Source organism: Bipolaris sorokiniana, assembly GCF_000338995.1.
Source record: "Bipolaris sorokiniana ND90Pr unplaced genomic scaffold COCSAscaffold_5, whole genome shotgun sequence".
Lineage (NCBI taxonomy): Eukaryota > Fungi > Ascomycota > Dothideomycetes > Pleosporales > Pleosporaceae > Bipolaris > Bipolaris sorokiniana.
The window spans coordinates 1,021,066-1,048,174 of NW_006911899.1; the positions used below are offsets into that span (position 1 = coordinate 1,021,066).

At 50.0% G+C, this 27,109-nt stretch overlaps 12 protein-coding genes across 12 annotated transcripts; 7 read left to right on the forward strand and 5 right to left on the reverse strand.

Moving 5' to 3' along the window:
• Positions 1–653: 653 nt before the first annotated feature.
• Positions 654–2,018, forward strand: COCSADRAFT_354910 (glycosyltransferase family 34 protein; the record flags this gene model as incomplete). The annotated part of the gene is made up of 3 exons (XM_007700545.1): positions 654–694; positions 841–1,522; positions 1,544–2,018. The coding sequence occupies 3 exons, from the start codon at positions 654–656 to the stop codon at positions 1,886–1,888; spliced, it is 1,068 nt and encodes a 355-aa protein (XP_007698735.1). The 3' UTR covers positions 1,889–2,018.
• A 186-nt stretch (positions 2,019–2,204) lies between these two features.
• On the reverse strand, positions 2,205–3,328 carry COCSADRAFT_180380 (uncharacterized protein). The gene is made up of 4 exons (XM_007700546.1): positions 3,229–3,328; positions 2,851–3,178; positions 2,612–2,794; positions 2,205–2,556 (listed from the first exon to the last, which is right to left on the reverse strand). The coding sequence occupies exons 1-4, from the start codon at positions 3,311–3,313 to the stop codon at positions 2,265–2,267; spliced, it is 888 nt and encodes a 295-aa protein (XP_007698736.1). The 5' UTR covers positions 3,314–3,328; the 3' UTR covers positions 2,205–2,264.
• Positions 3,329–3,772: 444 nt separating this feature from the next.
• COCSADRAFT_35689 (uncharacterized protein) lies at positions 3,773–4,966 on the reverse strand. Its single transcript, XM_007700190.1, has one exon. The coding sequence runs from the start codon at positions 4,902–4,904 to the stop codon at positions 4,086–4,088; it is 819 nt and encodes a 272-aa protein (XP_007698380.1). The 5' UTR covers positions 4,905–4,966; the 3' UTR covers positions 3,773–4,085.
• A 1,466-nt stretch (positions 4,967–6,432) lies between these two features.
• COCSADRAFT_354924 (uncharacterized protein) lies at positions 6,433–7,061 on the forward strand (the record flags this gene model as incomplete). Its single annotated transcript, XM_007700547.1, has 1 exon — positions 6,433–7,061. The coding sequence occupies exon 1, from the start codon at positions 6,474–6,476 to the stop codon at positions 7,059–7,061; it is 588 nt and encodes a 195-aa protein (XP_007698737.1). The 5' UTR covers positions 6,433–6,473.
• Positions 7,062–7,406: 345 nt separating this feature from the next.
• Positions 7,407–9,247, reverse strand: COCSADRAFT_114688 (glycosyltransferase family 50 protein). The gene is made up of 2 exons (XM_007700548.1): positions 8,150–9,247; positions 7,407–8,099 (listed from the first exon to the last, which is right to left on the reverse strand). The coding sequence occupies exons 1-2, from the start codon at positions 9,161–9,163 to the stop codon at positions 7,809–7,811; spliced, it is 1,305 nt and encodes a 434-aa protein (XP_007698738.1). The 5' UTR covers positions 9,164–9,247; the 3' UTR covers positions 7,407–7,808.
• A 153-nt stretch (positions 9,248–9,400) lies between these two features.
• On the forward strand, positions 9,401–10,536 carry COCSADRAFT_35692 (uncharacterized protein). The gene is made up of 3 exons (XM_007700191.1): positions 9,401–9,584; positions 9,636–9,653; positions 9,703–10,536. The coding sequence occupies exons 1-3, from the start codon at positions 9,442–9,444 to the stop codon at positions 10,415–10,417; spliced, it is 876 nt and encodes a 291-aa protein (XP_007698381.1). The 5' UTR covers positions 9,401–9,441; the 3' UTR covers positions 10,418–10,536.
• Positions 10,537–10,770: 234 nt separating this feature from the next.
• COCSADRAFT_308185 (uncharacterized protein) lies at positions 10,771–12,405 on the forward strand. Its single transcript, XM_007700549.1, has 2 exons — positions 10,771–11,091; positions 11,147–12,405. Exons 1-2 carry the CDS (start codon positions 10,896–10,898, stop codon positions 12,304–12,306), a joined length of 1,356 nt encoding a protein of 451 aa, XP_007698739.1. The 5' UTR covers positions 10,771–10,895; the 3' UTR covers positions 12,307–12,405.
• COCSADRAFT_308186 (uncharacterized protein) lies at positions 12,406–12,864 on the forward strand. Its single transcript, XM_007700550.1, has one exon. The coding sequence runs from the start codon at positions 12,504–12,506 to the stop codon at positions 12,741–12,743; it is 240 nt and encodes a 79-aa protein (XP_007698740.1). The 5' UTR covers positions 12,406–12,503; the 3' UTR covers positions 12,744–12,864.
• Positions 12,865–13,153: 289 nt separating this feature from the next.
• COCSADRAFT_170135 (uncharacterized protein) lies at positions 13,154–17,504 on the reverse strand (the record flags this gene model as incomplete). Its single annotated transcript, XM_007700551.1, has 5 exons — positions 13,154–13,326; positions 13,459–15,115; positions 15,350–16,264; positions 16,309–16,972; positions 17,026–17,504. The coding sequence occupies 5 exons, from the start codon at positions 17,502–17,504 to the stop codon at positions 13,154–13,156; spliced, it is 3,888 nt and encodes a 1,295-aa protein (XP_007698741.1).
• A 703-nt stretch (positions 17,505–18,207) lies between these two features.
• Positions 18,208–19,417, reverse strand: COCSADRAFT_35694 (uncharacterized protein). The gene is made up of 4 exons (XM_007700192.1): positions 19,218–19,417; positions 19,134–19,158; positions 18,760–19,081; positions 18,208–18,711 (listed from the first exon to the last, which is right to left on the reverse strand). Exons 1-4 carry the CDS (start codon positions 19,278–19,280, stop codon positions 18,660–18,662), a joined length of 462 nt encoding a protein of 153 aa, XP_007698382.1. The 5' UTR covers positions 19,281–19,417; the 3' UTR covers positions 18,208–18,659.
• A 66-nt stretch (positions 19,418–19,483) lies between these two features.
• Positions 19,484–23,291, forward strand: COCSADRAFT_139881 (uncharacterized protein). Its single transcript, XM_007700552.1, has 5 exons — positions 19,484–19,534; positions 19,580–20,019; positions 20,082–22,198; positions 22,265–22,440; positions 22,498–23,291. The coding sequence occupies exons 1-5, from the start codon at positions 19,517–19,519 to the stop codon at positions 23,197–23,199; spliced, it is 3,453 nt and encodes a 1,150-aa protein (XP_007698742.1). The 5' UTR covers positions 19,484–19,516; the 3' UTR covers positions 23,200–23,291.
• Positions 23,292–23,471: 180 nt separating this feature from the next.
• COCSADRAFT_139884 (uncharacterized protein) lies at positions 23,472–26,614 on the forward strand (the record flags this gene model as incomplete). The annotated part of the gene is made up of 3 exons (XM_007700553.1): positions 23,472–24,355; positions 24,644–25,012; positions 25,313–26,614. The coding sequence occupies exons 1-3, from the start codon at positions 23,546–23,548 to the stop codon at positions 26,612–26,614; spliced, it is 2,481 nt and encodes an 826-aa protein (XP_007698743.1). The 5' UTR covers positions 23,472–23,545.
• Between the last annotated feature and the right edge of the window lie 495 nt (positions 26,615–27,109).

Genomic DNA, 27,109 nt, shown 5'->3' on the forward strand with positions numbered 1-27,109 from the left:
AGGTGAGGGTTCCGTTCGGAAGATTTGGGAGTGGCGCTACTAGCGCTGATTAAGCTTGCCCTGCTGCGGTTGATTGGCCGGGTGGAGATTTGTGTAAGGACATGCCTGCTTTAATAGAAGTCTCGCTAAGGTTTGCGATACAATGTAAGCAATTTCCAAGGCGTTGCCGGGTCGAGCCGTGTATAGGTAAGTTTTTCAAAAAGAACATGGGGTTCGTGATGTTTTTGCTTGTTGCTTCATTTTCAGTAAACGAAAAGATGTATTCGCTGTTAGTGCTGACAAGTACTGCATCAGTGAAACTTAAACAGCGGTTGCCAGTAAAAGGCCTGATTATCAAAATGCTTACGGAGAACATTATTTTGTTCCCATTCAGGAACCTGGGCGCGCCAGTTGGTCATCCCGCGCGTATAACCTCGTCAGAACCTTACACTTCCTTTTGGACTAATACCGGGGTGCAAAACTCTAGATGGCTCACTAGCATGTCATGCCGGAAAGGCAACATTGCGGTTTCTCGGCCTAATCTTGATGGCCGTTGAATTGAATGCTGATTTTACGCACGAACAAAAGTATATATCTCACTGAGAAGGCTCGTATTCCAATATGCCTCCCTTCGACCCAACTCTTTTCGATATAGAAGCACCCCTGTGCCCCTAATGGCAGACGGTATACAGGCTTCGCAGCGGTGGACGAAGAAGTGAGTAGTTTTCCAATCTACAACTAGTTTCGACAACGCGATTCGTATGTACCTCTACCCAGACCGGCATACAAACGACACTCAGCTAGCCTCTGGATCCTCTTCTATAAACAGGCTAAGATAACTGAGACCATTCTTCTACGTAGACTCATACTAGCTTCATTCGCTGTTTTCCTTGTCATCGTTCCCCTAAGCTATCACCATGCCATTCCCATCCAGCGATATCGCGACTACGTAACGGGTGATACCGTAGTAGAACTAAAAACAAACAACAACCCGCCGCAAACTCAATATTTTAAGTTCGAACCAGAATGGGATTGGGACGCACCCAACTACGCAAGTAGTCTGAATGGATTCAAGCGCGAACCGAAACCCGAAAACGTCATTGTCTTGACCGCAAGCGATGGAGGCGGCCACAACAGCGAGATCCCCAACTTACTAGAGCGGGTGCTAGAGAACCGGGAAGAATACTGTGCTCGACACGGCTACACCAGCCTCTGGCTAAACGCAAGTCGCTACGATATTGGAGATTTCCACCGGGTACGTCAACTCCCCCAGCGCTCATCCAAGCCCCTCAAATGTCTAACAACCGATGTAGGTATGGGCCAAAATCCCCGCCTTAGCAGAAGCCTTCTACCTCTATCCCAAGCCGAATGGATCTGGCTCATGGATGCCGACATGATCATCATGACCCCCTCCATTCCCCTCATCTCCAGCATCCTCAGCCCCTCCGCCATCGAAAAAGGCATAATGTGCAGCACTATGCTTCTCAACGGGGAAAACCCCCCAACGAACATCTACACGCCAACCCACTACCGCGTCGAAGATGTCTAAATCCTTGTAACACAGGCCCACCAGTTTGTCAATGCGGGATCCATGTTTTTCCGGCGCTCAGCGTTCACGCGGTTCTTTCTAGAGATGATGACGGATCGCACGATGTTGATGTGGAAGGAACATGAACTCGCCGAGCAGAATGCGATTAAGCATTTAATGTTCGAGCATGAGTTGGTAAGGAAGCATGTGGGTGTTTTTCCGCAGCGCAGGTTTAATGCGTATGCGGATGGGGAGCCACAGATGCTGTGGGGTGAAGGGGGTTTGGCGGTGCATTTTGCGGGGTGTTGGGTTGATCATCATTGTAAGGAGTGGTTTGAGGAGTATTGGGCGAAGAGAGGGAGAGATGGAGCAGAAAGGTGAGGATGGGACGGACTGAGGGGGTAAATCGGCCTCGACTTGGGATTTTGATTGGGAGCAGGGTTGGTATGTTATGAGAAGGTATGAACTGCGTTGAATCAGAGTGCATGCGATACCGTGATGGAAATCATGGCAGGATCATATTCTACGCTGAGAAGCGAGGGACCGGCCGTTATTCTAAATCTGAATCAGAACGGGACGTAGTGGCGAGCGTTCGGTTTAGCATTCTGTAAAGGCGTCCTATCGGGTTTCTACTGTATTGGCAGCAAGACACACTTATTAGTTAGACAAGTTCAATACGACTATACAAATATACTAAACATCACAATGATACTCAATTCCTATCTATTTATTTCGTCTCCCCCCTTTCCCGAACTTCTCACTTCGCCGCTGCCTTCGTCGTCGTAACCGTACTGACAGCCGTACTCGTCTTCGTAGTTCCACTGCTCACCGTTCTCGTCACCGTCGTCCTAGCCGGGCCACTAGTAATAAGGCACGAGCATGCAGATGAGACACCTGCATTACCCAGGCCAAGCGAGATACCAATGCCGCCGGGCAAGCCGATGGAGATGTTGAGTTGAGGGGAGCGCTTGCGCAGGGGGATTTCGGACGGGCAAGAGGAGTCGTAGAAGGTGTATGGGGATGTTGGGTTGAGGTTTGTGTTTTCGGAGCTAAAGTAGGGGGGGTTAGTAAAGGGGTTGGGGAGTAGGAGGGGGGGCTACGTACACAGTCACGTCGAAGAGCATGCAGTTTGCTTCGCCGTAGCCAAAGCTCTTGCATTTGGAGTCGGCTTTGCAGAGGGCGCTGCAGGCGTCGAAAGTGTTTTTTGTGCCGCTTGATTCGAAGTAGTAGGCTGGGGTTACTTTGACGTAGGCTGCGATGCCGCAGCTGGGTGGTCCAGTGGGTGTACTATGGGTTCGTTAGTGATATGTAGTCACTAAGTAGAATAGGAAATGGATGCTTACGGGGAAGGACTTGACACAAGAGTCGAGGAGACTAGCGTCGAGGATGGTGTTGTAGAAGAGGGAATAGATGATGACGATGGCGGTATGCGGGTGGAGGATGAAGATGGTGGTACAGGAGTAGAAGAAGTTGGTGTAGGAGTTGGTGTTGGTGTTGGCTTAGGGGTGGCTGAAGGCGAAATAGTCACCGTGGTCGTGGCCGTCGTAGTCGTCGTTCTCGTGAATCCATTGGTTACAGTAGTGGTGGCCGTTCCTGACCTCAAGATGTTGGAACAGAAAAGCAATGCTTCGGACGTGCGGCCTTCGAATGCGTCCAGTCCGCACTGGCTGACTGTTCATGCTGTTAGCTGTGAGCTTTTTCTAAGAAATGACTCTTCTTACCATCGGGGTTTCCGGATTGCCTCTTTCCGCGGACTGCCGCTTCAGCTGTCGCAGCAAATACTGCAGTGAGAATTGAGACCTTCATGTTGGTGGTTTACAGGCCTAAAGTGGTAGTGAGGTCTTTCACAAAGTGCTGAGCTCTCAACTGGTGCCGGATAGTGATCTTTGACCAGCAAGGTCAATACTTATAATACATCCAGAGGCGCCTGCCTTTCCCCATACTGAGTAGTGTAAATATAGTCAAAATGTATGGAGCATTGTGGATTCCAATATGAAATAAATGAACGGCTGGGCTCTCGGGCTTCTAAATTTTCGGTCAAAGCACCTCGGCCCAGAAGAACAAACCACTATTTTTGACAAGAGTAGTTAATGAACACGAAGCAATTGACCGCCACCCGCCGGGAGATATTGTGGAGCATGGCCATCGCACAGAAGTCTGCTCTGGTTCCTGCAGCTAGCAATATAGCTGTACCGGCTGTATGGTCGAGCGATATAGTGGCCAATTAGCCAAACACGAGAAATTGAACATGAAATCTGGAAGAGTTTGGGGAAATATGCATATACTAGAAAGCGGCTGGCGTTGCCGTGAACAGGTACATTATCCCTACAGATCCCGGTTCCGGCAAAATGCAGATGCAGGTGCACTACGACAAAAACAGCGACGATTTGTTTTTTGTTCCAGATACAGCTGAAGCCAGTGCAATCACTTCCGGAAATTGTCTCTTCATCTTGGCCGATCTGTAGTCCAGACGATTCGAAAAGACCCACAAGTAAGTAGGCCCCTGCAGCCCGGCGCTTAGCCGCCAAGTACACAGTACACGTCTGGACAACGGGACAGGCTCTGGAATACAGCAGAGCTACTCGCGGCGGACGGTGAACCAAAGCATCCTGGTATGATCTGAGAACCTGAAATGCCCCTCGGGGAGTGTTGTCATCCGGGTCTCGACGGTGAATTTGACACCTAATTCCTTTCCTATCTTCTCCCACATCTCCCTGAAGCTCTCTGGGCTATGCCGAAACATCGTCCCTACTGGCGAGGGTCCTTCCCTAGCCTCGAGGTCTCCGATCTGGGCACCAACAATCATCGAACCTGGCTGGGGTCGCAGCAATTCAAAAACAGCTTTGGAGACTACGAGCTGTGTTTCGTAGCCCCATAGATGGAAGAACTTGCCCGCATGGATAATATCGAAATACCCCTTGTACTCTGCAAGCGCGGAATCAGGATCAAAAATATCTGCCGTGATGAACTTGGTTGCAAGTTTGTCCCGATCCTGGAAAAGCTTGTATCCCAATTCGATGAAGTCGGCTTGGAGGTCGCAACCGAAGATATTCTCGGCTGGCGCACCGGCATGCACAAGCTCACGTATTGTATGGCCGAAGCAACAAGCCATGTCTAGCAACTTTTCGCCGTTGCGCACGCGTTGTATGATTTCATCGAACTCTTTGGATGGCTTTGTGAAGCTACGATCGACAAATCGAAATTGACCGATACATGGGTATGGATAGACTTTCCAAGCTTCATCACGTATTTTCACGACGTGGTTGAGAACTTGGTCCCGCGGAACGCCGCTGTAGCCTACGAGGACCTCGCGGATTTCCGGCGCTACATTGTCCTCGGTCGCATTTGGCACGTACCAGACGGGCATCGGGGACGGAGTTTCTTCACATTGCGCCATAATGAATGCAGTGGGTTTATAACGAAATAGATGATGGGAATGAATGGTGTCAACTGTTTCTGGTGTATAGGTCATTCAAACGCACTCACTGCTCTTAGATACTTATGTATGGCTCACCATGGTGGCAGGGCCGCCGCCGAGAAAGCACCGCAAGCAAATAGTAATGCGACCCAAACATCGCCTTAGCGCGTGGTAACTACTCAACAAACTTTCCGGTCAATCCGCTCTCCTCTGCAGTCAGTATTCGCGATACGTGTCTATGGCAGAAGAGTAAAAGAGGTACGACTGCCACAGTTGAAACTTGTAAACTAGATGTGGTAAGGCAGGATATATTCTGTGACAGTTTTGGCCTGGCGTGTGGTCAACTTACGTACTACTAGGATCGCCTTGGTTGATTTATGAGTTTGTATGCAGGATTAAGTTGCGCAATCACTGTTGGCAATTTACTATGTTGACATTACAGTGTAGCTACACTGATGCTAAGAAATTATATTGCTACAAGGTTGTGGTCAAAATAGTTCCGACTCGCATGTCAAACCGTGGTTGAGATAAGCTCGTCCCTTTTTCCTCACTCCGACGACTAGAGAGTTGAGCGAATCTTGTGGCGCAGAAGCTTAATAGTAAATATGCCTCCTTCATATCTACATGCTTGCAACCATGTTCTTGACTCAGCTTCACAATGCTTTACCCCCATCTATACAACATCGCAGTCCTGGCTCTCCATAAAATCCCCAATCTGCAAACATACTACTTACTCAACTCACTTCAACTCGAAGAGAACAAATAAAGTCACACCTTTAATCCCCCTCCCAGTTTTCAGAATGCTACTCCGCCATCTCCCTTCCGTAGCCAGGTACATCCACCATACACTTCTCCCCCAGCACCCCTTCATACTCCCCATTCCATCACCCCGCATCTTGACATCAAACCCATCCTTTTGACCTACTAACTTTCTGTTGTATCTGTATATTAGTGGTATGAACGCGCAGAACAAGTTGCATGACACAAAGGTAAAACATCAAGAAAAGCAAGACGGTGCAGATGGTGAGGATGCCGTCTGGATACCGACATATTCTGCATTCAACCCTGGTGCGATACGCTCGGTACCTGTTTCGCAATCTGGTGATACAGAGGTAGTGGGACCAGAAGAAAGTCGGAAGGATAAGGGGGAGGAGGAAGACTTGGATCTGGGGGTACGGGAAGATGTTTTTGAGGGTTCAGTGTGGATGGCTTTCCAGAGGTTTTTGTAGGGGCTGAGCGGCAACGAAGGGAAGTGAAAGGGGATGAAAGAATGGGGATCGATTATTGCGTTTGTGGCAAGTGTTGATATCGATTCATATTTCTAGAAGGAAGAGATGTGTATTTCGGAAGGAGGATATTTGGGGTCCTGAAAGGAAGGGAGGAGTGATTGAATTTGGAAAGCAGTAATTGTAGCAAGCCAGTGAGATGAGAAACCGTGTTTGTAAACCGTGGTTCCTCTGAAATCTTCCACAAATTTTCGATTACGCATTTGTTAGGAGTACTAGTTCCCTTTCATTTTCCGTGTACTACATATTCTACCTATCGTATATGTACGAATCTCATCCCTCTTCACTTTTCACCAATATGCTCCGTACGCTAAAACCCAAGTCAGTAGGGCCTTCAGATGACACTCCGCTAGTCGTGCCGCAAACACCCAGCTCGCCCATAAATAGGAGAGACCCAGCCCTAAATTCTGGACCTATATCCAAGACATTTCGTCTCCTCCCCCGCAACCCACGCACTATACGCAAGCTCAACAAGATCAAAGCCGCCAGTACAATACCTTCAGCGTCAACTAAGAGAGAGCCAGAGTCTTCAAGTACCGGGGGTACTACAGCGAAGACTTACACGTTCGAGCCCTCGCAACAAGAAAATGTAACTGTTACGATTTGGTCCACCGATTACTCCACCACGAATGAACTGGTTACCACGGAGTCTGAGAACAATGGTAATACTGAGACGGAGGAAGAGGATTCTGAACAACAGTGGCTAGACCATCTGATGGGAGCGCATGATGGAAGGGATCCGTATGGGTTGGCGAGTAAACCGTATCTTGATGCTGGGTTGCTGCCACCGTGGAAGCGGTGCCGATGGTGTGAGGAAAGCTTGGTGTGGCTGCAGGGGAGGGGGGGTTAGTTGAGGGCAGCTTGAGAGAGCGGCTGCCTAAGTTTCTTTGATCGCAGGTTCGTGGTTAGAAGTTCCTACTGCAAAGGTCTTTTTATAAAGGGGAGAAGGAGGAGTGGCGCAGTGGGTTTTCTTCCGGACACAAAATTCTTTTACCACAATGCTAAGGAATTCGCAAGATCGAGTTCAAATTTCTCCCCCTCTAAAAACTAAACGTAACTCTGAGACTTTGAAGACCGTTTCTATGTTCCTATGTTCAAATTAAATCTTCTTTGAAACTTCCAATTTTCAGGAAGGAGTTTTCAAGTTTTAGCGCCGAAGAAGCTTTCTTAATTTCTCCTGGTTTGACCGCTACACCGCTTCTGAGCAAATTACTGTATCTAGCTACTGTAGAGAGCCACTGTATAGTCAATACAAAAATTATTATAACAAAGAGGACAAAGTAGACTTATTTAGTGCATTATACGCTTATATCCAGTATACCAGATTTCTTATTAAAGTTCTACTAGGGTGCTGTTGCGGGTTTAATCTGGCGGAGAAGGAGCATGGCCTCGTCAAAAGCTAGGGCTCCCTAATAAGCATTTACGCCTTTATCTTCGGTATTTCCCCATCTTGACTTCCAGGCTTCTTTGCTCTGCCCCGGTGAGCCGCGTAGAATGAGGTATTATCATCAGTGAACACGGAACCTAATATATTCATTGAATAAGATGATGTGAACATCCGATTCGGGATACATCAGAATACGTATTCATAGCTTGACTACTGTTTCTTTTTCCCTTGTACAATATCGCTTTGTGTTGGCTTCTGTTTAGTGTCGTAGATGATGATACTGAGGATAATAGCGTTGACGAGAAAGAAGAGAATGCTAGACAACCAAAGTCTTGGTAAAAACGTTGAATGACCGTTGAACTCAAGTTGAAAGCCTTGTTGAAGCCAGACGGCTTGGCCAGCGATCCAAGCAACAATGGCAGCGATGCCAATAGGGGCTGATTGCAGCAAGGTTGATTGTGGAAGGTAGTATGGCAGGAACATCATGTACCAGAGAAAGTACTGGAAAAATCAGTATCCTAGCGAGATTCCAGATGCATCACACGACTTACTTGACTTGTGCAAACTTTGTTGAAAGTGACAAATGCAAAGGTTTGCGCTAGCATTGTGTTTGGTAGATCCTTTTTTGCCAACGCAAGTGGGATGAAAACAGCGCTGAGCAGCAGCTGCGGAAGGAATGCGAGCCGCTCCAGCTCGAAGGATGCTGAACCTGATTCAAGGCCTAATTGATTTGGCGAAGAATTGAGATACAATAATGTGTTGTATGGCGAGAAGTTGTGGCGATGATCACTACGGATCAAGTGATAGAGATAGCTATGCTCAAGGAACGGCCAACCGTACATCTGGTACATAGCAAGATTCAAGACAGTAAACGTGAAGAGACTGTAAAAGGCCAAGGACAACCTAGGCAGAGTGATGAAGGCTTGAATCTGACCAAACAGTGATCGTGAAGATTGCGAAGCGGCCGATTTCGTGGATTGGAATTGAGTCTCGTCAAGAAACCAGACGATAGAGACGGCGTAGATGAATGGATATATCTTGAAATGGACCGTGAATCCTAGTAAGAAACCAGCCAGCGGCACATTCTTCGCTAACACTGCCCACAAGAGTGCGGTGACAAACACTCCAAGCAGTCCTTCAGAGCTACCCCTTGTACTTATGGTAGCTACCATTGGGTTTAGTAGCCAAATGCTTGCAAATTTCAGGGCTCTCTCATCTCCCATTTTCTTGTACTCCTTCAAGATGCGGAACATCATCCATCCAGTAGCCACATCTCCAACAGCGAAGAGAATCTTTCCGAAAGAAAACCAGAATTTTCCCGACCATACAGTAGGATAGATGAGCCATGCCAAGAGAGGCGTATAACGATACGTGTCTCTAGCGTATGGCGGTTGGCCCCGCGAGATGTAACGTGCAGCATCAGTAAAGACATAGTAGTCGATATCTGTATACTTCATTGGAGAATTCGCATCTTGCCACAAACCATAAATGAGGAAGACAGCGCGCAAGACGACAGAAGCTGTAAAGACCAAAACGGGACTGCGAAAAAAGGAGGAAAGAGCCATTGTGTCATTGGAGGGTACAGAACCCGCACAATCTTAAAGGAAAAACACAAGACAGAAACGGGGTGTAGGAAGCAACGATTGGAGAGTACCTGGTGCAAGAAGAAAGGAGATGGTGGCTTCCGCAGCATGCAAGAGCAGTCGCATAAATCTAGTCCGCAAGAGGAATAGCTTTCACGTGATAACGTGCATTAGTGCATAGTCGCAGCGTTTGCTTGACGTCGTCTACAAGGCATTAACCAGGAAGACCAATGGGGCTCAAACGACCAAGAGACGGAAACATGGCGGACGAAAAGCCAGAACAGTCGTCGTCACCTTTTGTGAGCATGTTTGAAGGGTTCCGTGCGGAGCTGGATGAGCATCATGATCGTCGAGAAAGGATTATCAAAGCATCGCGCGACATTACCGCGTCAAGCAAGAAGATGTATTGGATTTTTTTTAACAAAATTTGGCTCAGCAACTAACAATTGAACAGCATCTTCACCCTTCAAAGGTGAGTTGTTTGCCATTACAGTCTTCATGTAATAATCTAACCTGACTAGGGTCCGGGCTGTTGGCCAAGCATTGCCACCCTGGGTCACTAAGAAGAATGCTGAGTACTGGGAGACTATCCAGGATCGATACAAGAGCATTGCTGCCGATCTTCAAGAACTCAATGCCTACCGATACTCTCACAATATCACCGGCGGAAATCAAGAGTTCATGGAAGCGCTCAGTTTCCAACATTACCTGGAAACCCAGTCACTCATTTCATACGATGAAGCAAAATCACGGATTGCTAGCATGAGCGGTGAAGCAGGGCCCATTGCTTTTACCTCAGAAGACTACATCCTGGGCGTATGTGATATGACTGGCGAGCTCATGCGCTTCGCTGTCACAAGCATGGCTACCAGTGGAAAACTCCCATCCGGCAAACAGGCAGAATCGAATAAGAGGCTGAAGCAAGAGCACGACCAGGAAGACGGCGGTGACAGGATGGAGATTGATGAACAGACGCCGGCTGCAAATGAGACGCAGAAACCACGGACTGTCCTGGATGACTTGAGGGCGGTTCGGCTGCAGCTTGAGATGTTTGAGGTACCTGGGGGATCCAAGTTTGCAGCTGAGCTGGAGATGAAGAAGATGCCTGTAATGCGGGAGTGTGTAGACAAGGTTGAGAAAGGGCTGTATGGGCTCACAGTGCGTGGAAATGAGCGTCCCAAGGGCTGGATGCCAGACATGAGCAGTGGCAGAGGCAATGAGGTGGAGAGCTACTGAGCAAGCATGAGTGGAATAAGGCGGGCTTTACTGTCTTTTGGCCTAGCTAGCAACTACGTAGTATGTACAACGTGGAGAAATGAAATGCTGCGTGAACTGTGGCTGTGTGGCGCAACCCCCACTTGGCGTGAGCACCTCATCACTGGGGGGAATGCGGGCCCGAACTTCACTTGCCCAACCGCCGTGACAGTAACACACCAACGCAACGACTATGAAGGGCTGCGTCATTCCCCAGCCTGACTCATTTCCTCGCGCGCTGCTCCAACCCAGCGCGACTACAATGCCCACGCCTTGAAACACTGCGCCACGACGAATGGATTGTTGCTCCGCCCAGCAAAGCCGCCGCCGATAATAACAGCGCAAGCCGCACCCGTGGTTCCCAACCCAGACGCAGCAATCAATATCCGCCCTCGCCCACCATCACATTTCCCATCGCTGCGACAAGTTTCCCCATCGCCACCACGGCACCCGCGCCACCATGCGCCGAAGCACTTTTCCCTCCCGGCCCAGCAAGCCCGATACGGCCATGCGCGCGCCCGAGCCACCCAGGCGCAAGGTATTCAACTGCATCGTCGACGACACTGCCCTCATCGCCGGCGTCAAGAAGAGCACGCGCGACGGCATCCGCAAGTGGATTTCCCAGGACGCCATCCGCCTCTTTGTCCCGCTGCACAGTAGGCGATCACAGCATTGCCGCTTCCCTGTCCCCCCGCTAACACGAGAATAAAGCTCTCACCCAGCTCCATCGCCTCAAGAATGGCACAGAGCGCATCAACGCCGACGCGCGCGAAGCCGTCAAATGGCTCGACGAAGTCACGTCTAACGAGGCTGCAAGCCGCGTCCAGCTCGAAGGCGCCGACGAGGCTTACAGCACCTGGGCCGAGGTGGAGCATTTTCTGCTCCCCGAGACCCTGCTCTCCATGGAAGACAGCGAGTCGGACGACGATGACTACCACGAAGACCTAGAGAGCTCTTTCAACGCCCTTGACATGTCTGACGAGACATCCATGAGTTCGACTCACAGTTTCGACGACATGTCAAAGATGCTCGAGTCCCCGCGCTCCTTCTCCAGCAGGAGCACCAAGCCCGCCAACCGAGCCATACACGCTGACAAGGCTGCCGCTTTGATCGGGGGCTCCCCGGACCGTACCGCTCGTAACAGCACCGGCAGCACCCGTTCTGGGAAGGCGACCAAGGGCCCCGTGCCCATCTATCTCCAGCCCCTCTTCAATCATATCCTATGGCACATCAACAAGGAAGGAAACCCAGATGCCGCCCTCGAGTCCTTCATCCTCCTCACAAACGACCCTGCGAAGCAGGCAATTGCCCAGAAATTCGGCATTCGCGCTAAGCGCCTCGAACAGCTACGGGATGCGGTTGCTCGTGAAGATCGTGAATACAAGAACCATTTGACCATTCACAAACTCGAGGTCGAGGCGAGTGCTGCTAAGGGCAACAACTCAGGCGCGTCCAAAGCAGCGGAGCGACCCAAATCCAGTCCCGCACACGAGACTAAACCCGAGGAAACATCGGACGATGAGGATGAGGTTCTCTTCAAGCGCGCCCCTCGAGGTCCAGCAGTTACCAATAGCCCCAAACCACGTGTTTTCGATCCCAACGACTTCGCGCGTACAACACAGCAGCAATCCCCTCGTGGTGGACGCGGTGGGCATGGATCGCCTCGCGGTCGCGGCGCTGCACCCTTTCGAGGCCGTGGTAACTTTGCTCCGCGGGGTGCGTACGTTCCCCCAGGCCCGGCTTTCCGAGCCCCACCAGCTCCTCGTCATGATCCCAACGCACCACTCGACCCCGACTCGTTCTCTCGTCCGGCTCCCAAGGTAGGCCCAGTCCGGGGCGGTAACAGACGAAAGCTGTGGGAGCCGAATTAGACGTACGGGAATAAGCGTCAACAGAGACGCAATAGTCACAACTCCTATTACCATCATGAGCGTTTGAACCGGAATGCTACATATGACCGAGAAACAGGGCGTCAGCACAGATAAGGGATCGAGTAGGGCCAGCCCCTGTATTGTATAGTGGTCGAAGAAACTCCCCTTGACATAATAACGTGCCATGATCGACCAACATGTTGCGATCACGATCTCGGGCTACTGGTTCTCACGGAGCACGGCTGTTTCTTCAAGACCTAGTTGCCGGTCAAACTGCAACAAATTGTTGCGATGCCTCTTCGACTGACTTGGGCTCGACCATCGAAATTTCCTCCACGACCCTTGACACTGATTCGAGTACGCGTACCACCCCTTTGCGGGGAATGCGTGTTTCTTGTCTTCGTGTCTTATTCCTTTTCCTTTTCCTTTATCATTGATCTTCGACTAAATTGAAACTATCAGAGCTAGGTATAAGGGGAGAAAGTTTCTTCGTATTTGCTCTTTGTATGGCTTTTTCTATGGACCTTTTCCTGATTCGGTATGCTGTGAAGGAGATACGTACAAATGTAGTATTTCTACGAAGTACTGTCGAATTTTCTATAGCTACCATCCATAGGAATACATATGTTTTGCGTGTTTTTTTAAGTCACTCTGTATGCGACGCTCAATGAAACAGTGAATGAACATTCTCTCACTACGTACGTCTGCGAGATGCTGCTATGAACAGAAAAGGAAGAGAGGAAATCATGGAAAGTTCCAGCGCCGAACAGACATGGATTCCAAACAATACATTTCTACCTTAAACACTTCAAAAAATCAAGGTTTTCAACCACCACACCAAATACCACTACACTACCTCCCCTCTCAACACCCTCCCCAAAGCCGACCCCCTCTTCCGCTTCAACTCATGAAAACTCCCTTGCTCAACCACCCTCCCTTGCTCCATCACAACAACATGATCCGCAACCGCCATCATCTCTCTCGCATGCGTAATAACAACAACTGTCATACGTTTCCTCTCTTCCTTCCCCCTATCAAGACCACCAAACGACGTCGAGCTCGTACCCGGCGAGCCACTCTGCACATAATAGTCGGATAACCCACCAGACCCGGAACCCATAGTACTACTGCTTCTACTAGCAGGGCTGGCACGTTTCCGCCCCACAAGCCGCATCACCGTCTCGCGAATCACGTTCATAGACGAAACATCCAGCGCGCTGGTTGCCTCGTCCAGAATCAAGACGTCGGGGTTACGCACGAGGGCGCGCGCAATGGCGAGACGCTGGGTTTGGCCGCCGGATAGCATGGTGCCGCCGGCGCCGACGAGGGTATTGTAGCCGTTCGCTAGGCTGTCGATGAAGTTGGCGAGGCCTGCTGCGTGGGCTGCTGCGCGGATGGAGGCTGGGCTTGTTTCAGGGGCGGAAGGGGATAAGCCGTATGTTATGTTTTGAGCGATTGTACCCAGGAAGAGGGTGGGGAACTGGGGGACGAGGGCTATGCGGGAGCGGAGGGAGGAGGTGGATATTGTGGAGATGTTTTGGGAGAAGAGCCAGAGGCCGTTTGTGGGGTTTGTGGTGTCGATGTCGGGCTGGTAGAGTTTGAGGAGGAGGGAGGCGACTGTGGACTTTCCGGAACCAGAGGATCCGACGATGGCGGTGCAGGATCCGGGAGGGATGGAGAAGGTGAGATTGTGAAGGATGCGGGTGTCTTTGCGGGATGGGTATGTGAAGTTTACGTTTTTGAAGCTGATGTCAGTGATGAATTGGATTGGTAGCTTTCCTGCTGCTTCGTGGGAGTCGGTAGGAAGTCGTGCCAGGCGGAGTAACCGTGTGCTAGCATCTCTTGAGATGTTGATCTGAGTGATGTATTGGGCTAGTGAACTAATGTAGTTGACGCTCAGCATGAGTATCAAGAAGCATTCCATGACTTTGCTCGAGGTATACTCGTTCCTCGACATGAGCAGGGCGCCATACCAGTACAGCAAAATAGCCACAAATATGACGCCGGTAAATGCCAGGCCAAAGATAGAGCCAGAGTAGAAGGCACACTTCATACCTAGCTTGACTGCCTCGGTTGTCGCATGGCGATACTTCTTCCGAAAATGGGTTTCCAGTCCCAGACATCGGACTGTCCTGATGTTCACAAACGTCTCTTGTAGCGTCTCGCCTACTTTATCTTCAGACTCACTAGATAGCTTTTCCCAGTGATTGCTGATCATGTTGTTACATTTTATGATTGTAAAGAGGATAGGGCCCATCGCAAGCGCTACAAGTGCTAGTTTCCACGAAATAGCCATACTCCATGAGATCGAAATTGCTACCATGAGTATCATGGCAAAGAATATGCAGGTGAACCTTCCGGGCAGATTCCTTGCTTCCTCGGCAAAGTGGTCGAGTGTTTCGGTCAGGCGAGTTGTGCTGTTCTCTTCCTTGTCAAAGAATTCGCGCGGTTGTAGCAGGATCCGACGCAGAGCCTCTCTTTTGAGTGATAAGCTCCAGGCTTGTGCTACCGCGTCTGAGAGGAAGAACATAAAGTACTTTGAGAGACCGTCGGCAGTAGCAATACCAAATATTGCGAGGGCGTAGTTACGTGCTTTGTTATGGCTTTGAGAGGCGGACTCTTGAAATGTACCAAGAAGTCGTGCGAAGACCCAGGCGAAGACTGGAGTACAGACCGAGTGGATGATGGTGCACATGAGAGCACCAAACATAAGTATGCGGGAGCGCCAAGTTATTGCGGGCCAGACTGATGCAAGGATTTCTTCTAGGGAAAGTGATTCTGTTGAGGTGGGAGGTTTGTCTGACGCATTCTTCATGTGACGTGAGAGTTGGAGTCGAGAGAGAATATGATCACGCTTTCGTTGCTGTTTTGGTGTCTCTGGTCGTGCGGGTATCGGATTGGGTATTGAACGAGGCTGCGGATACTGGCTAGTAGGCGATGTGTGTTGCACTAGTAGTGTGGAGTCTGGTTGTAATCTGACTTCTTTTGGAAGATGAGTTTTCCACTCATCTGTATCAAACCTTGGAAGCCGCTCCAGTGCCACATCTCCCGATCCTAAGTCGATTTCCTTTGTTGAGAGAGATCTTGTATCTGGAAAACTTTTGTAACGAGTTGATACTTGTGGATTTCGACACCCAGTAAACGAATGTTGAGTTGTTTGTGTGCCACATCTCAGTGACCTATTCGTTTTAGTGTCATCTTCCGTGCATCCATTGTGATCAGTATCACTGAAACGATGCCTCTCTTCCTCTTCATGTGACTCTATGAAGGTTCGAAATACTCCTCCTTGATCTTCAAGCTCCTTTCTGTATCCCTCTTGTACTACTCGGCCATCTCCCAATAGGTAAAGGAAGTCGTCAGACCAAATCTGCGAGATATCGTGGGTAAAAATAATTGTTGTCTTTCCCTTGCGCCATTCCCGTGTTGCTTCGTATATTCCCACTCTGGTAGCATAGTCAAGCCCACTGGTAGACTCATCCAAAATCAGGACAGGCGAATTCCTGATCTTTGCTCGTGCTAATGCCAGTCTTTGCCTCTGGCCACCACTCATGGAATCACCTCTTAAGCCGAGTTTAGTGTTTAGTCCGTCAGAGAGTCCTTTTACAACCAGGTCCAGCTTTGCGAATCTGACAGCGTCGAGGATATCTTGCATATGTAGTGTCTCGCCTGTTTTCCCTAAAGCGATATTGCCATGGATAGTATCGTTGAACAATACACCATGCTGCTCCACAAGTGCAATGTTCTTTCGTAACCAGTGTACATCAAGCTGCTCGATTGGAACACCATCAAAGAGTATCTGGCCAGATGAGGGGTGGTAAAAACGCATAAGAAGCTGACCTAGGGTGCTCTTACCAGAGCCGCTCTTTCCGATGACGAAAGTGGTTTTTCCAGCTGGTATGAACAGCGAGATATCACGAATTGTTACAGCTTCTTTGCGAGAGGGGTAGGAAAAATCGACCTATTCTATCAGCGGTTTCCATAGATGAGGCAGAACAAGCATACCTTTCTGAATTCAATGCTGCCAAGACAACGCGCAGGCTTGATATGACCTCGCGATTCCACTTGCTGGTCAGCCGTGGCGGTATGTTCCATTAGCGTAGCCAGATTGGTACCTGCCTCTCGGCCCTTGGTTAAGACTACCAATTGGGGCATCACCGACGCCAAGGAGGATGTCGCCATGAGGACTGACCAGAAGGTAGTTAGAATGTCTGAGGCTTCATCATCTCCATTACCAACTAGGTATTTACCGTACCAGAAGCCTTGGGCGAATATGCTAATGGTGAAGAACTGCATGATGCCAATTTGTATTGATCGGAAGTTTGCTACCCGTCTATAGAGGCGTGCTGCAAGACCAGCAGTCCTTGCGAATATGTGAAGCTCGTATCGTTCCCCGTTAAGACTCTTGACTGCCTCGATATTGGATATCGCTGCTGTCATATACTTCAGTGTAGATTGGAGCATTTCGGACTGTTCGCGAGTTCGAAGCAATTGTCGGTTCGCAACCAGTGTCAGGAACAAGTATAGGAACGGGACACTGCTCATAACAACCAGTGCTAGCTTCCAAGAAAAGTAGAAAGCGACTCCCAGAGCTGCAAGGGTCTGGACAACTGCTTGACAGAATTCGCCTAATGGCGATGATACTGAGAGCTTCAAGCCACGGATATGCCTGCATTTTGTCAGTTGGAATGAGCGATGTTCAGGTTCCAGCTAGCCACTTACGCCTGCACTGTCGACAGAAATGCAGCAGTACCAGTTTCGCGCGTGTCAAACCACGCCATGTCTTTCTTAATGAGCGCATCAAATATTCGATTACGGGCACTCCGTGCCTGCAGCTCACTGAATGTAAGGAAGCAAAAACACTGGAGACTGTTCGCGATCCAGTTGACTGTGCAGATTCCTGGAAGTATTATACAGTATCTCGTCATGTTGCTCATGAGCGTATAGCTGTCTGTTGACCCAGCGCCATACATGGTGTACTGCCCGAAGACAAGCCCATAAAGAACTGCGAAGGCGGGCATTGTGAGGGCCGCGATGGTCGTTGATAGAAGGCCACATATTACTACCGGTACATGGCGTGTTGTGGTGAAGCCAAACAGAACCTTCCAGCCGACCTCTGAAATGTATTTCTGCTCTTCAGATGCTTGTGCGTTCGTTATCTTATGGCTATCGGCACCATGCGAAGGCGCGGCAGTAGCCATATTGCCTCGGAGGCTGCGATTGTGTTGAGAAAGTGGGGGCGTCGTTGAGATTGACACGCAGAGCCACACATGGATGAGATTGCGATAGCAAGTGAAAGTGAAGGCGCAAGAATGCGTTGGGACCAATTGGGGCCTGAGCTTGGTGAGTACACAGGCTGCTTCTGTCTGTTTGCAGCTTGCACAAAGCACTCCGTTTTAGACATCATATTGTACCTGCCCTTGTGACATTTGGATCAGAGGCGACAAAGGTATCAGCTCACTTTCCAGGTCACTAACATAGACTATTGTCCTGAAGTCAGCCGCACTTTTGGTCCGAAATTTCTAAATTTGGAATGAACGACTGGTATTGTACGAGTATGTTCAGCCATGCCCCAGCTGCAAATTGTGCAAATAATAGATTCCGTTCACAATCATTCTCTATGAAATGAGGATATTAAGTTATCTAACATTGTGAGCAGTTTGGGATGTTGAGTAATCTGAGTCTCAAATCGAAGATTTGTGAGTAGAAACAGCAACTTTCTCATTTTTCCATACATCGGAGATTAAACTCCTTTTGTATGTTTAGTGTTGGGCTGTTACATAGAGAGAATGATATGATATACTTAGACTAACTGCACTTTCTGGGCGCAAGGGATTACCATGTGCAATCTAGCGTGTGGTTGTAAGGGCGTTTTGAACTAGTTGCTTTCACGTTGCGCGCTAACTCTCCTTAATATTGTTCTCTGCGCATAATGACATGGTTATTTGAAATCACAGCACTACGAATTCTTCGTCCTATCGCTAGTATGGTATTGTTAAACTTGTTACTTGCCATCCAAAATACATTTTTGTGATTTATAACCTTGCTAAGTTGAAAATCGGGTGTAGCGACTTGGTGATATATTGTTATGGCATGCATGAGCAGAATCAAGTATCCGCACATGAATCGACTTTGATGTATTCCCAATCTCAGCATAGTGTACCATCTCGGACGATTTGCCAACGTCAACGGTCGCTTGTTCAGGAATGGACGTAGACAAACAAAGAACCAACTTTCTGATTGGCTTGATCGAAGGCTAGGCATGTCGCGGGCTGCATGTAGCTAATGCAGGTGCACGTTTGAACTCCTAGCAGATGGGGTTGGGTATCTATATTGTGCAAACCGTTATATTTGGATTATTTCCCCTGCGCCTTCTCGTAGATCCAGTCGTTCAAGCCTTCGCGATTGCTGTTCAAATCAGTATTGATTGGGACTTTATAGGCGGCGCAAACTGACCGTGCGATTTCGATGGCATAGAACTGCATGCGAACAGCAAATATGGTGCCTTCTTGGTCGTACTCGGTCTTGGGGCTTGCGCGGAGCATAGTGCCGAAGTTGTAGTCCTCGACCTTGTGCTCGTACTCGCTGATGAACTTGCGCCACCGCTCCTTGCCCTCCTTGCTCTTCATCTCATCCTCGTTCAATGTGGCGGAGGCGTCGAACTCGGGGAAGTCCTTCTTGAGGTGTTCGTAGATTTCATCGTCGATCTTGGTCAGTCGCAGTTTGGAACCTGGGACTTTTTCAAGAATCTTCCAGTATGTCTCCATATGCTGCACAACTGCGCATTCGTGTTAGAAGAAGTGACGTTCAATGCGCGTAGCTTGCTATACCTTTGACGGCGAACTGCTTCTCGATCTATGCCTTGGTTAGTCGGTCTGCACCGGCTTTCGCGCTCAAGTGCCCGCCCCACGTACCTCCTCGAAGTTCTCCGTCTCCTCAGGGTTGATGGTTGTGCCTGCTGGACCTGCTAGAGCCATTTTGACGGATTATGCACAAACTTCGGTGTGGTGGTGAGTGCAAATAAGAAGATGGGTGGTTGTGGTGTGAGCTGTGTGCCGCCACTCAGGCGCATAGAATAGCATGGACAAAAAATCGCAGGAACGCTTCGTCATTGCCCCGCCTTGCACTCGCAACGGAAGTTGCGCGGGGCTGACTCAACCCCAAATTTCCATCTGCCATACTCTCGCACCTCACGTGCCGTCCTTCGTCGCCAATGTCACCGACTCTGCATGTGAGCGCGCATCGCGAAAACCTAGACTGCTACTGATCAAAGCAGCATGAATGCACTCGCGTACCCGTGACCGCATTGGCCTCGTGCGGTTCCCTGTACATTGCCGCAGAAGGCCCATTTCTGCGCTTCTATCATGCCAAGGACTCACGATGCATTGCTTCGCAGCGCGTCTTCAAGACGCAAGCAGTGCATGGTATACGCATCTACTCGGAAGAACCTGCGCGTGTCATCAAGCTCATCGCCTGGGGAGGGCGACTAGTCCGTGCCTTTGAGATCCATTCGGCGGCTGATGATCATGATTGCTTGACTTTCTTTTCATCTAACGTTGCTAAAGCGCCAGACTGGATTTTTGACCTTGCACCTAGACCAGCAAGTTTGGCTGATGAATCTCCGTATCAAAAAGGAATGTGTGTTGCTGTTACCGCTCATAATGCTCTGCTGCAAGTGACGGTCCAAAAAACCACAGACACTGCGTCGGCAGATGGGTGCGCATCCCTGACGCTATCTTTGCTCAACTGGGACACATTCACTAACGTACTTTTCTCAGAGCTATCTCAGTCATTATTTCAGACTTGACATCAAGTTCTCGATCTATCCTTTACTCTGCGCACCTGTTCTGGGAAAACCCGAATCGGGTCCTTGTCGCTGCTGGCACGGCATTTGGCGAGATCATCTACTGGTCATGGTCTGATGACAATGTTGATGTCCAGGCATCTCTCATTCATCGCGTGTTTCTCGGTCACGAAGGATCGATCTTTGGTGTCCGTATCTCTGAGGAGCTCTCAACTGAGTGCTGCCAGAAATTGAGGCGAGTGGTCGCAAGTTGCAGCGATGATCGAACGATTCGATTATGGGATGTCTCAGACGTTAATACGAATGCTACCACACCAAAAGCTGGAGACAATGAAGCCGAAGTACCAAGGACGCGTCATACTGGCTTCAGCAATGAGGCTTTTGACACCCACGAGTTTGGCAGTTCGGATTGTCTTGCTATCGGTTGGGGACATCTTTCCCGTGTCTGGACAATACGCTTTCTCGAAACATCACCCTGTAGTGGGTCGCTTTTACTTCAATCAGCCGGAGAAGACGCCACAGCAAGGACTTGGGAGCTTTCGCCAAACTCTGCAGATAAATCCAATCTTCCATACAAATTACTAGAGCTGGACTGCACAGCATATCACAGCGGCAAGAACATGTGGTCTTCAATCATCGCTCATAATCTCACCGGGTCGCAGCAAATGATAGCTGGAGGGGCCGACAGCAAGATCACGTCCACACCGTTGCCTCGAGTTTTACAGGCTGCAAAGAATATATCCCGCAGTGTCGCCGAATACACAGTGAACGATATACTATCATGGACACAGTCCACTGTTTCTGGTAGCGCGGATGCTCTATCAACCGATGTGCAAAAATCCTCGAAAAAGGCAGAATTTTTCAGAAGCTATTGCTTTGTAGATGAGACTAATTTCCTACTTACAACCAATTCTGGCAAAGTATTGGTCGCATCCCTATCTTCTGATTCGGATCGGAACGACACAAACCTTCTGTCAAACTCTACTCTCCTTGGACAGCCTGAAGACCTTGCCGGCTATTCCGTTTGTGCAAGTAGCTCTCAACCTGGCATTGCATTCATCGCAGGCGCTAACGGCAGCATCTATGTTTACCGTAAGAATGCCGGGACATTGACCAAATTGTATGCAATGGGCAGTAAGGTCGGCGAAATATTCGCCGCGGATGTGCTGGAATCTTCCTGCAGGAATGCAACAGTGTTACTCGTGACGCTTGTTGGCCAGGGCAAAGCGCAGTTGTTATACGTGGATCCTACGCACGATACGGAGATTTCAAAACACGTACAAATACCTATATCCGATCATTTGACGGGGTCTGTTGTTACCAGTATGGCCCATCTAAGAATCTCTGATAGAGAATTCATAGCTGTTGGGTTTCGACGTGGTTCCATCGCCTTGTACAGCATAGATGTGGATGAAGGCCAAGCCATGTTGGTCAAGGTCATTGAGAAAGCACATAGTGGTGAGACGGTCACTTGTTTGCAATGGGTCGGTTATCCTGCAGAGTCATCCCAAGCCCAATTGTACTCAGCTGGGCGGGATGGACGTCTTACTGTGCATGATATGGATCTGTCTACAGAATCCAGCACCTTAGTTCACGACCTTGCCCTGCCGTTCGGTCCTAATCTAGAGGGTCTATATTTGCAGGAGGATCGCTTACTCGTCTATGGCTTCTCGAGTAAGAAATGGTATCTCTACGACGTCACCAATGAAGAAGAGGTGATGAGCATCGACACAGGGGGTGCGCATAGAAGCTGGACATATCGTCCACATTTGAAACTGGGAGGAACGCTTGTGTGGACTAGAGCCTCTAGTATGCATATTTATAGCCAGTATGGTATGAACCATACAGTTATCCGGTCCGGTGGTCATGGGCGTGAAATCAAAGCGCTCACCGTGTCGTCCAAGGACAATTCAAGGTCTCGCAATCGTCTCATCGCCACAGGAGCTGAGGACACGGATATTAAGCTGTTTCAGTATACCGATGGAAATCTAGTTTGCCGAAGGACGCTTCGGAAACACACGACCGGAATCCAACATCTCCAGTGGTCGAAGAGTGGCGATTATCTGTTCAGCAGCGGGGGCTGCGAAGAATGTATGTCCTAGTTTCTTATTGTCGGGCCACAGAACCCATGATGCAACTTGCTGACCATAGCTGCAGTCTATGTGTGGCGTGTCCGGGATCTACCATCATCGTCTCTTGACATTGGTGTCGTTTGCGAGAGTGTCTATACCCCAGAAAGCGAGTATGCGGATCTAAGAATCATGTCTTTCGATGTGACGACTTGCGGCACTGCCCATTTGATCACAATGGTGTTCTCAGATTCTAGCATCAAGGTGAAAATTCCTGCTCTATTGACTCCCCATTGCAGTTCTGGTATTGATATATTTCAGGCCTACTGTTACGATCCTGGAGCTTCCACAAAGTGGGTGCCTCTCGCCAAGGGTCTCTATTTCACGTCATGTCTTACACAATGCATACATTTGTCTGGAACCACGATCTTGACGGCTGGTACAGATGGCCATGCCGTGACATGGCCACTGCCGGAAAAGGCATATGGCTTGTCTACAGAATCTCAGAATGTCATATCCAAATTGATGTGGAATCACCCTGCAAAGATACACCAAAACTCGTCCAAGGTTATGGTGTCTCAAAGCTTGGACAATGACACCACGCTGGTTGTGTCCGGCGGTGATGACGGCAGCCTTGCATTCTTGCTCATGCGCTCTTCACCCTCACTTACAACATCGCCGACGACATCATACGCTTCCCCTCCAATACTCATAAATCGCACACATGCGTCAGCTGTCACAGCATGTGCATTGTATCGGCACGAATCTCACATAACGCTCCTTACATCTGGGAACGACGAATGGGTTAGACAATGGGAAATCACACTACAAAATCCAGACACGAAAGGCGAGGATAGCAGTCAACCGGTGACCGAAGACGTTATGAAGGTCCGGAGGCTAGGCAAGGTCAAGACAAGTGTCGCGGACGTGTCAAGTATGTCTGTGTTGGACACAAGTGATGGCACAGAAGGTGCAAGGATCCTCGTATGTGGTGTTGGAATGGAAGTCATCCGTGTTGAATGAATAATAGACAATACAATCATACAACGTACATAGACAGGGCTCTCAGAAAATGAGGCTGCTTGTGGGGAATGGCTGACATTGGGAATAGCGCCGAGTCGCCTGGATTATCCGTAGCTGTGTTGTTGCAAGACAGCGGTGACGGCGTGGATCCGCCCGTTGCCGGCACTTGCACTCCACGCCATCACCGTTGCCGGGACAACACACACCAACACAGTTAGCGGCAGTTTGCGCTCTGACAACACAACACAGGCAAGCACGTCCATACATACTCAACACATCCTCTCTCCCACTAACAATCCAGCAACCACATACACACACCCAAAGATAGCGAACATCGATACTCATCATGGTCGCTACACGTCGCGGTGCGAAAGAGGCCCCAGTGGCCTCATCTGCACCCTCCAGCACCCTCAGTGCCCCTCCCAAGCGCGGCGGCAGAACCAAGGCTGTTGTTGAACAAGCTGCTGAGCCTGCACCAGTTCCCGCGAAGGCCACCAAAACAACCGCTACAAAACGCAAAGCAAAGACCGAGCCTGAAGACGCTGAGCTCCCAGTGGCCAAAAAGACTGTCGCGACAAAAACAACACGCACAACAAAAGTTCAGACAAAAGCAGAGCCAGCTCCTGCTGCACCAAAGCGAGCGACGCGCGGCCGCAAGGCTGAGGAGCCTGATGATATAGACGAGCTTCAAGCTGATGAAGAGGCACTCAAGCCAGCGGTTGTTCGAGCGCGCAAGATCGCTCCAGTGAAGAAGCCAGCTGCATCGAAGGCCGCAGAGCCAGTGGCCACTGAAGACCCAGTCGTTCAGGAGCCTATTTTCGAAGAAGCTCCAAAGGCCGCGTCACGGGCGCGCAAGGCCCCCGCCAAAAAGGCGCCTGTGACCAAGAATACCGAGACTCCAATCGTCGAGGAGCCCGTCGCGGTCGAAACCACCAAGCCAGCAACCCGCACGCGTAAACCGGCAGTACCCAAAGCTTCAGCCTCGGCGCCAGCATCAAAAGCTGCACCTGTACCTGTACTTGCGCCAAGAACTACACGCGGACGAGATGCCCCCATAATCTCACAAGAATCGCCTCTCAAGGCGCCAGCCCGTAAACCTACAAAGAAGACTGTTACCATCTCAACCCCAAAGGCTGAGCCTGAGCCAGCTGAAGAAGTAGTCGAAGAGGTTGTCGAGATTTCAGTTGAGAAGCCCACCGAGGAGCCAGCCGAGGAGTCGATCGAGGAGCCAGTTGAGGTGGCTATGGCAGAATACCCGGAGTATCCTACCACACCCGCACATATCGCAGCGCCAATAACCTCAAGGAAAGCCCTGGCTGAGCTTCCCAACTATCCTAACACCCCATCACACATTGTTGCGCCCATCTCTAACAAGGACGCGCTTGCGGAGCTCGCCGGATACCCCAAGACACCAGCACACATCAAGGCTCCCATCAGCTCAAAGGATGCTCTGGCCGAAATGCCTGGTTATCCCAAAACACCTGCGCATATCAAGGCCCCCATAAGCACCGAAGCCGTCCTTGCTGAGATGCCCGACTACCCTGAGACGCCTGCTCACATCAAGGCCCCAATTAGCTCTGAAGCTGCACTGGCTGAGATGCCTGATTATCCCAAGACACCCGCACACATCAGTGCACCTATGAGCACCAAGGATGCTTTGTCTGAAATGCCAGGATACCCCAAGACTCCAACTCATATCAAAGCTCCCATTTCTATCAAGGGCGCAATGGCTGAGATGCCCGACTACCCAAAGACACCAGCTCACATTCTTGCAACCATCATCCCTCCCACCGAAGAGAAAGAGGCTGAGGCTGTTGACCACGATGTCGAAATGGGAGACGCACAGGAGGTTTCTCCATCCGAGCATGATGAAGTTATGAATGATGCAGAAATCGAGGCTCCTGCCTCCACGGATGCACCAGAAGAATCTCAAGATGTTGCAGCGCCTGCCATCAACGAACAAGAAGAGGCTGACAATCTTCCATCTACCACCGACAATTCCGCTACACCAGCAGCCAAGTCTCCTCTGCTTGTCCAAGCCGAGACACCCTACCACGCTACTACTCCTGCCCCAGAGGCATGTGCCGCTCTCCCTGGCACCCCTCCTGCCCAGATTGTCTGGGGCGTCACTGATCAAGAAGCTTTTGAGGAACTCCCCGCTGGATACCCGGCTACCCCGTCTCACATCACTGCTCCAGTCACATCGCAAGAAGCAATGGCAGAGCTCCCCGGTTATCCGAAGACTCCTGCTCACATTGTGGCACCAATCACTCCACGCAGGGCTCTCGCTGAGTTGCCAGACTACCCAACTACCCCAAGTCTTGCGCTTGAGGCAGCTCTTCAGGAGGAGATTACTGCATCTGTCAAGAAGCAAACGCCTTCACCTATACGTTATTCCAGCCGTAAGGAGAAGGTCTCCTTCGGTTTCGAAAAGACTAGCGAGATTGGTGATGTCAGTGAGATTACCGAAGCTAGTGAATTCAGCGAAATTGATGTTGTGAGCGCCATCAAGGCCCCTTCTTTCAGTGACCTGAAAGCAAGTATGCCACTCAAGCCCCTGCAACTCGTCCCCACATTCGCAGCACCAGAGCCAGCATCACCTAAGAAGTCCGCACTGAGGTCGCCAATGAAAGTCATGAACACCAAGACTCCGAAGAAGTCTGTCGCTTGGACTGACGTTCAAGCTGACGAGAGCGAGATATTCATGGATGACGGCATTCTTCAGGGCACCGTCTTCTATGTCGATGTCACTCGTAACGGAAAGGAGCAAAACTTCTTGTTCCGCGGTCTTCTAGAGGACCTTGGTGCTAAGGTCGTCAAGGACATTTCACATGCTTCTCTGACTCACGTTCTTTTCAAGGATGGAAGCATGTCGACGCTAGAGAAGTGTCTCTCGAGCAAAGGTGCTATCAAGTGCGTCAATGTCGGTTGGGTCTTGGACAGTGAGTCGAACAAGAAGCGTATGGATGAAGATCCCTATCTGGTTGATCTCTCCGTCGCTAAGCCAGCGTCCCCACTCCCAACCACTACCATGAAGCCCTTCACGCCCGCGAAGACACCCTCCAAGTACGCTCTTCCTCCTTCGTCGCAGTGCAAGATGCCCAGCACTCCTACCAGCTCCGAATTTGACCGTTCCTTCAACGATGACAAGGAGAACAGCGAGGTCGGCGCCTTCTTCGACAGGAGCCCCCTTGCTCCTCGCACCGTCCCTAACAAGAAGTCCACTTTCTTGTTCAGCAAGGCTGCCATCAAGACTCCCTCTAGGCCACTCTTTCTCGCGGCTACTCCATCAAAATCGGGCTTCTCGGCTATCAAGCCTGCTCCTCACGCTTTCTCGACAATCAAGAAGCGCCCCGTAGACTCTTCTCTCTTCAACAGCTCTCTGGGTCCGCCTAGAAAGTTGCGTCTCTTTTAAATGTTATATTGCGTGGTGCCGATGGTACGAAGCTATGCTACCTGCGGGAGTTTAGGACATGATGCATGCATTGGGCGGTTCACTACGGCGATAAAGGTGTTTGGTGCTTTTTGTTTTTTGTTTTCAAAGGTTAGCAGCAGGTGTCGAAGTTGTGCTTTTGCTTCCGACTCTTTTCCCCTCCTTCATCGCGGCGGCGATTGGCTTCTAGTCTGAGTTGCAGCCTCCTCGCTAGAGCTGGCGCCCGTGGAATTGCCTTTTAGTCTGCCAGGTGTAGTGGGAGAGAGATGGCTGCGTCTTTGCATGCCTTTGGCATCTGCCTGATTTCTGATATGCGTCTTTTTTGGGTTTGTTGGTGTTTATGGAACATGGGTACAGGATACGGCAGGGCATTGCACGGGCGGTGGGACGGCGTTTTCTACACACATTCACTCCTATGGAGGTTAGAATCGCTTGAGTCTTTCTTTTTTCTTCCTTTACTTCCGCTCTAGTCTCATT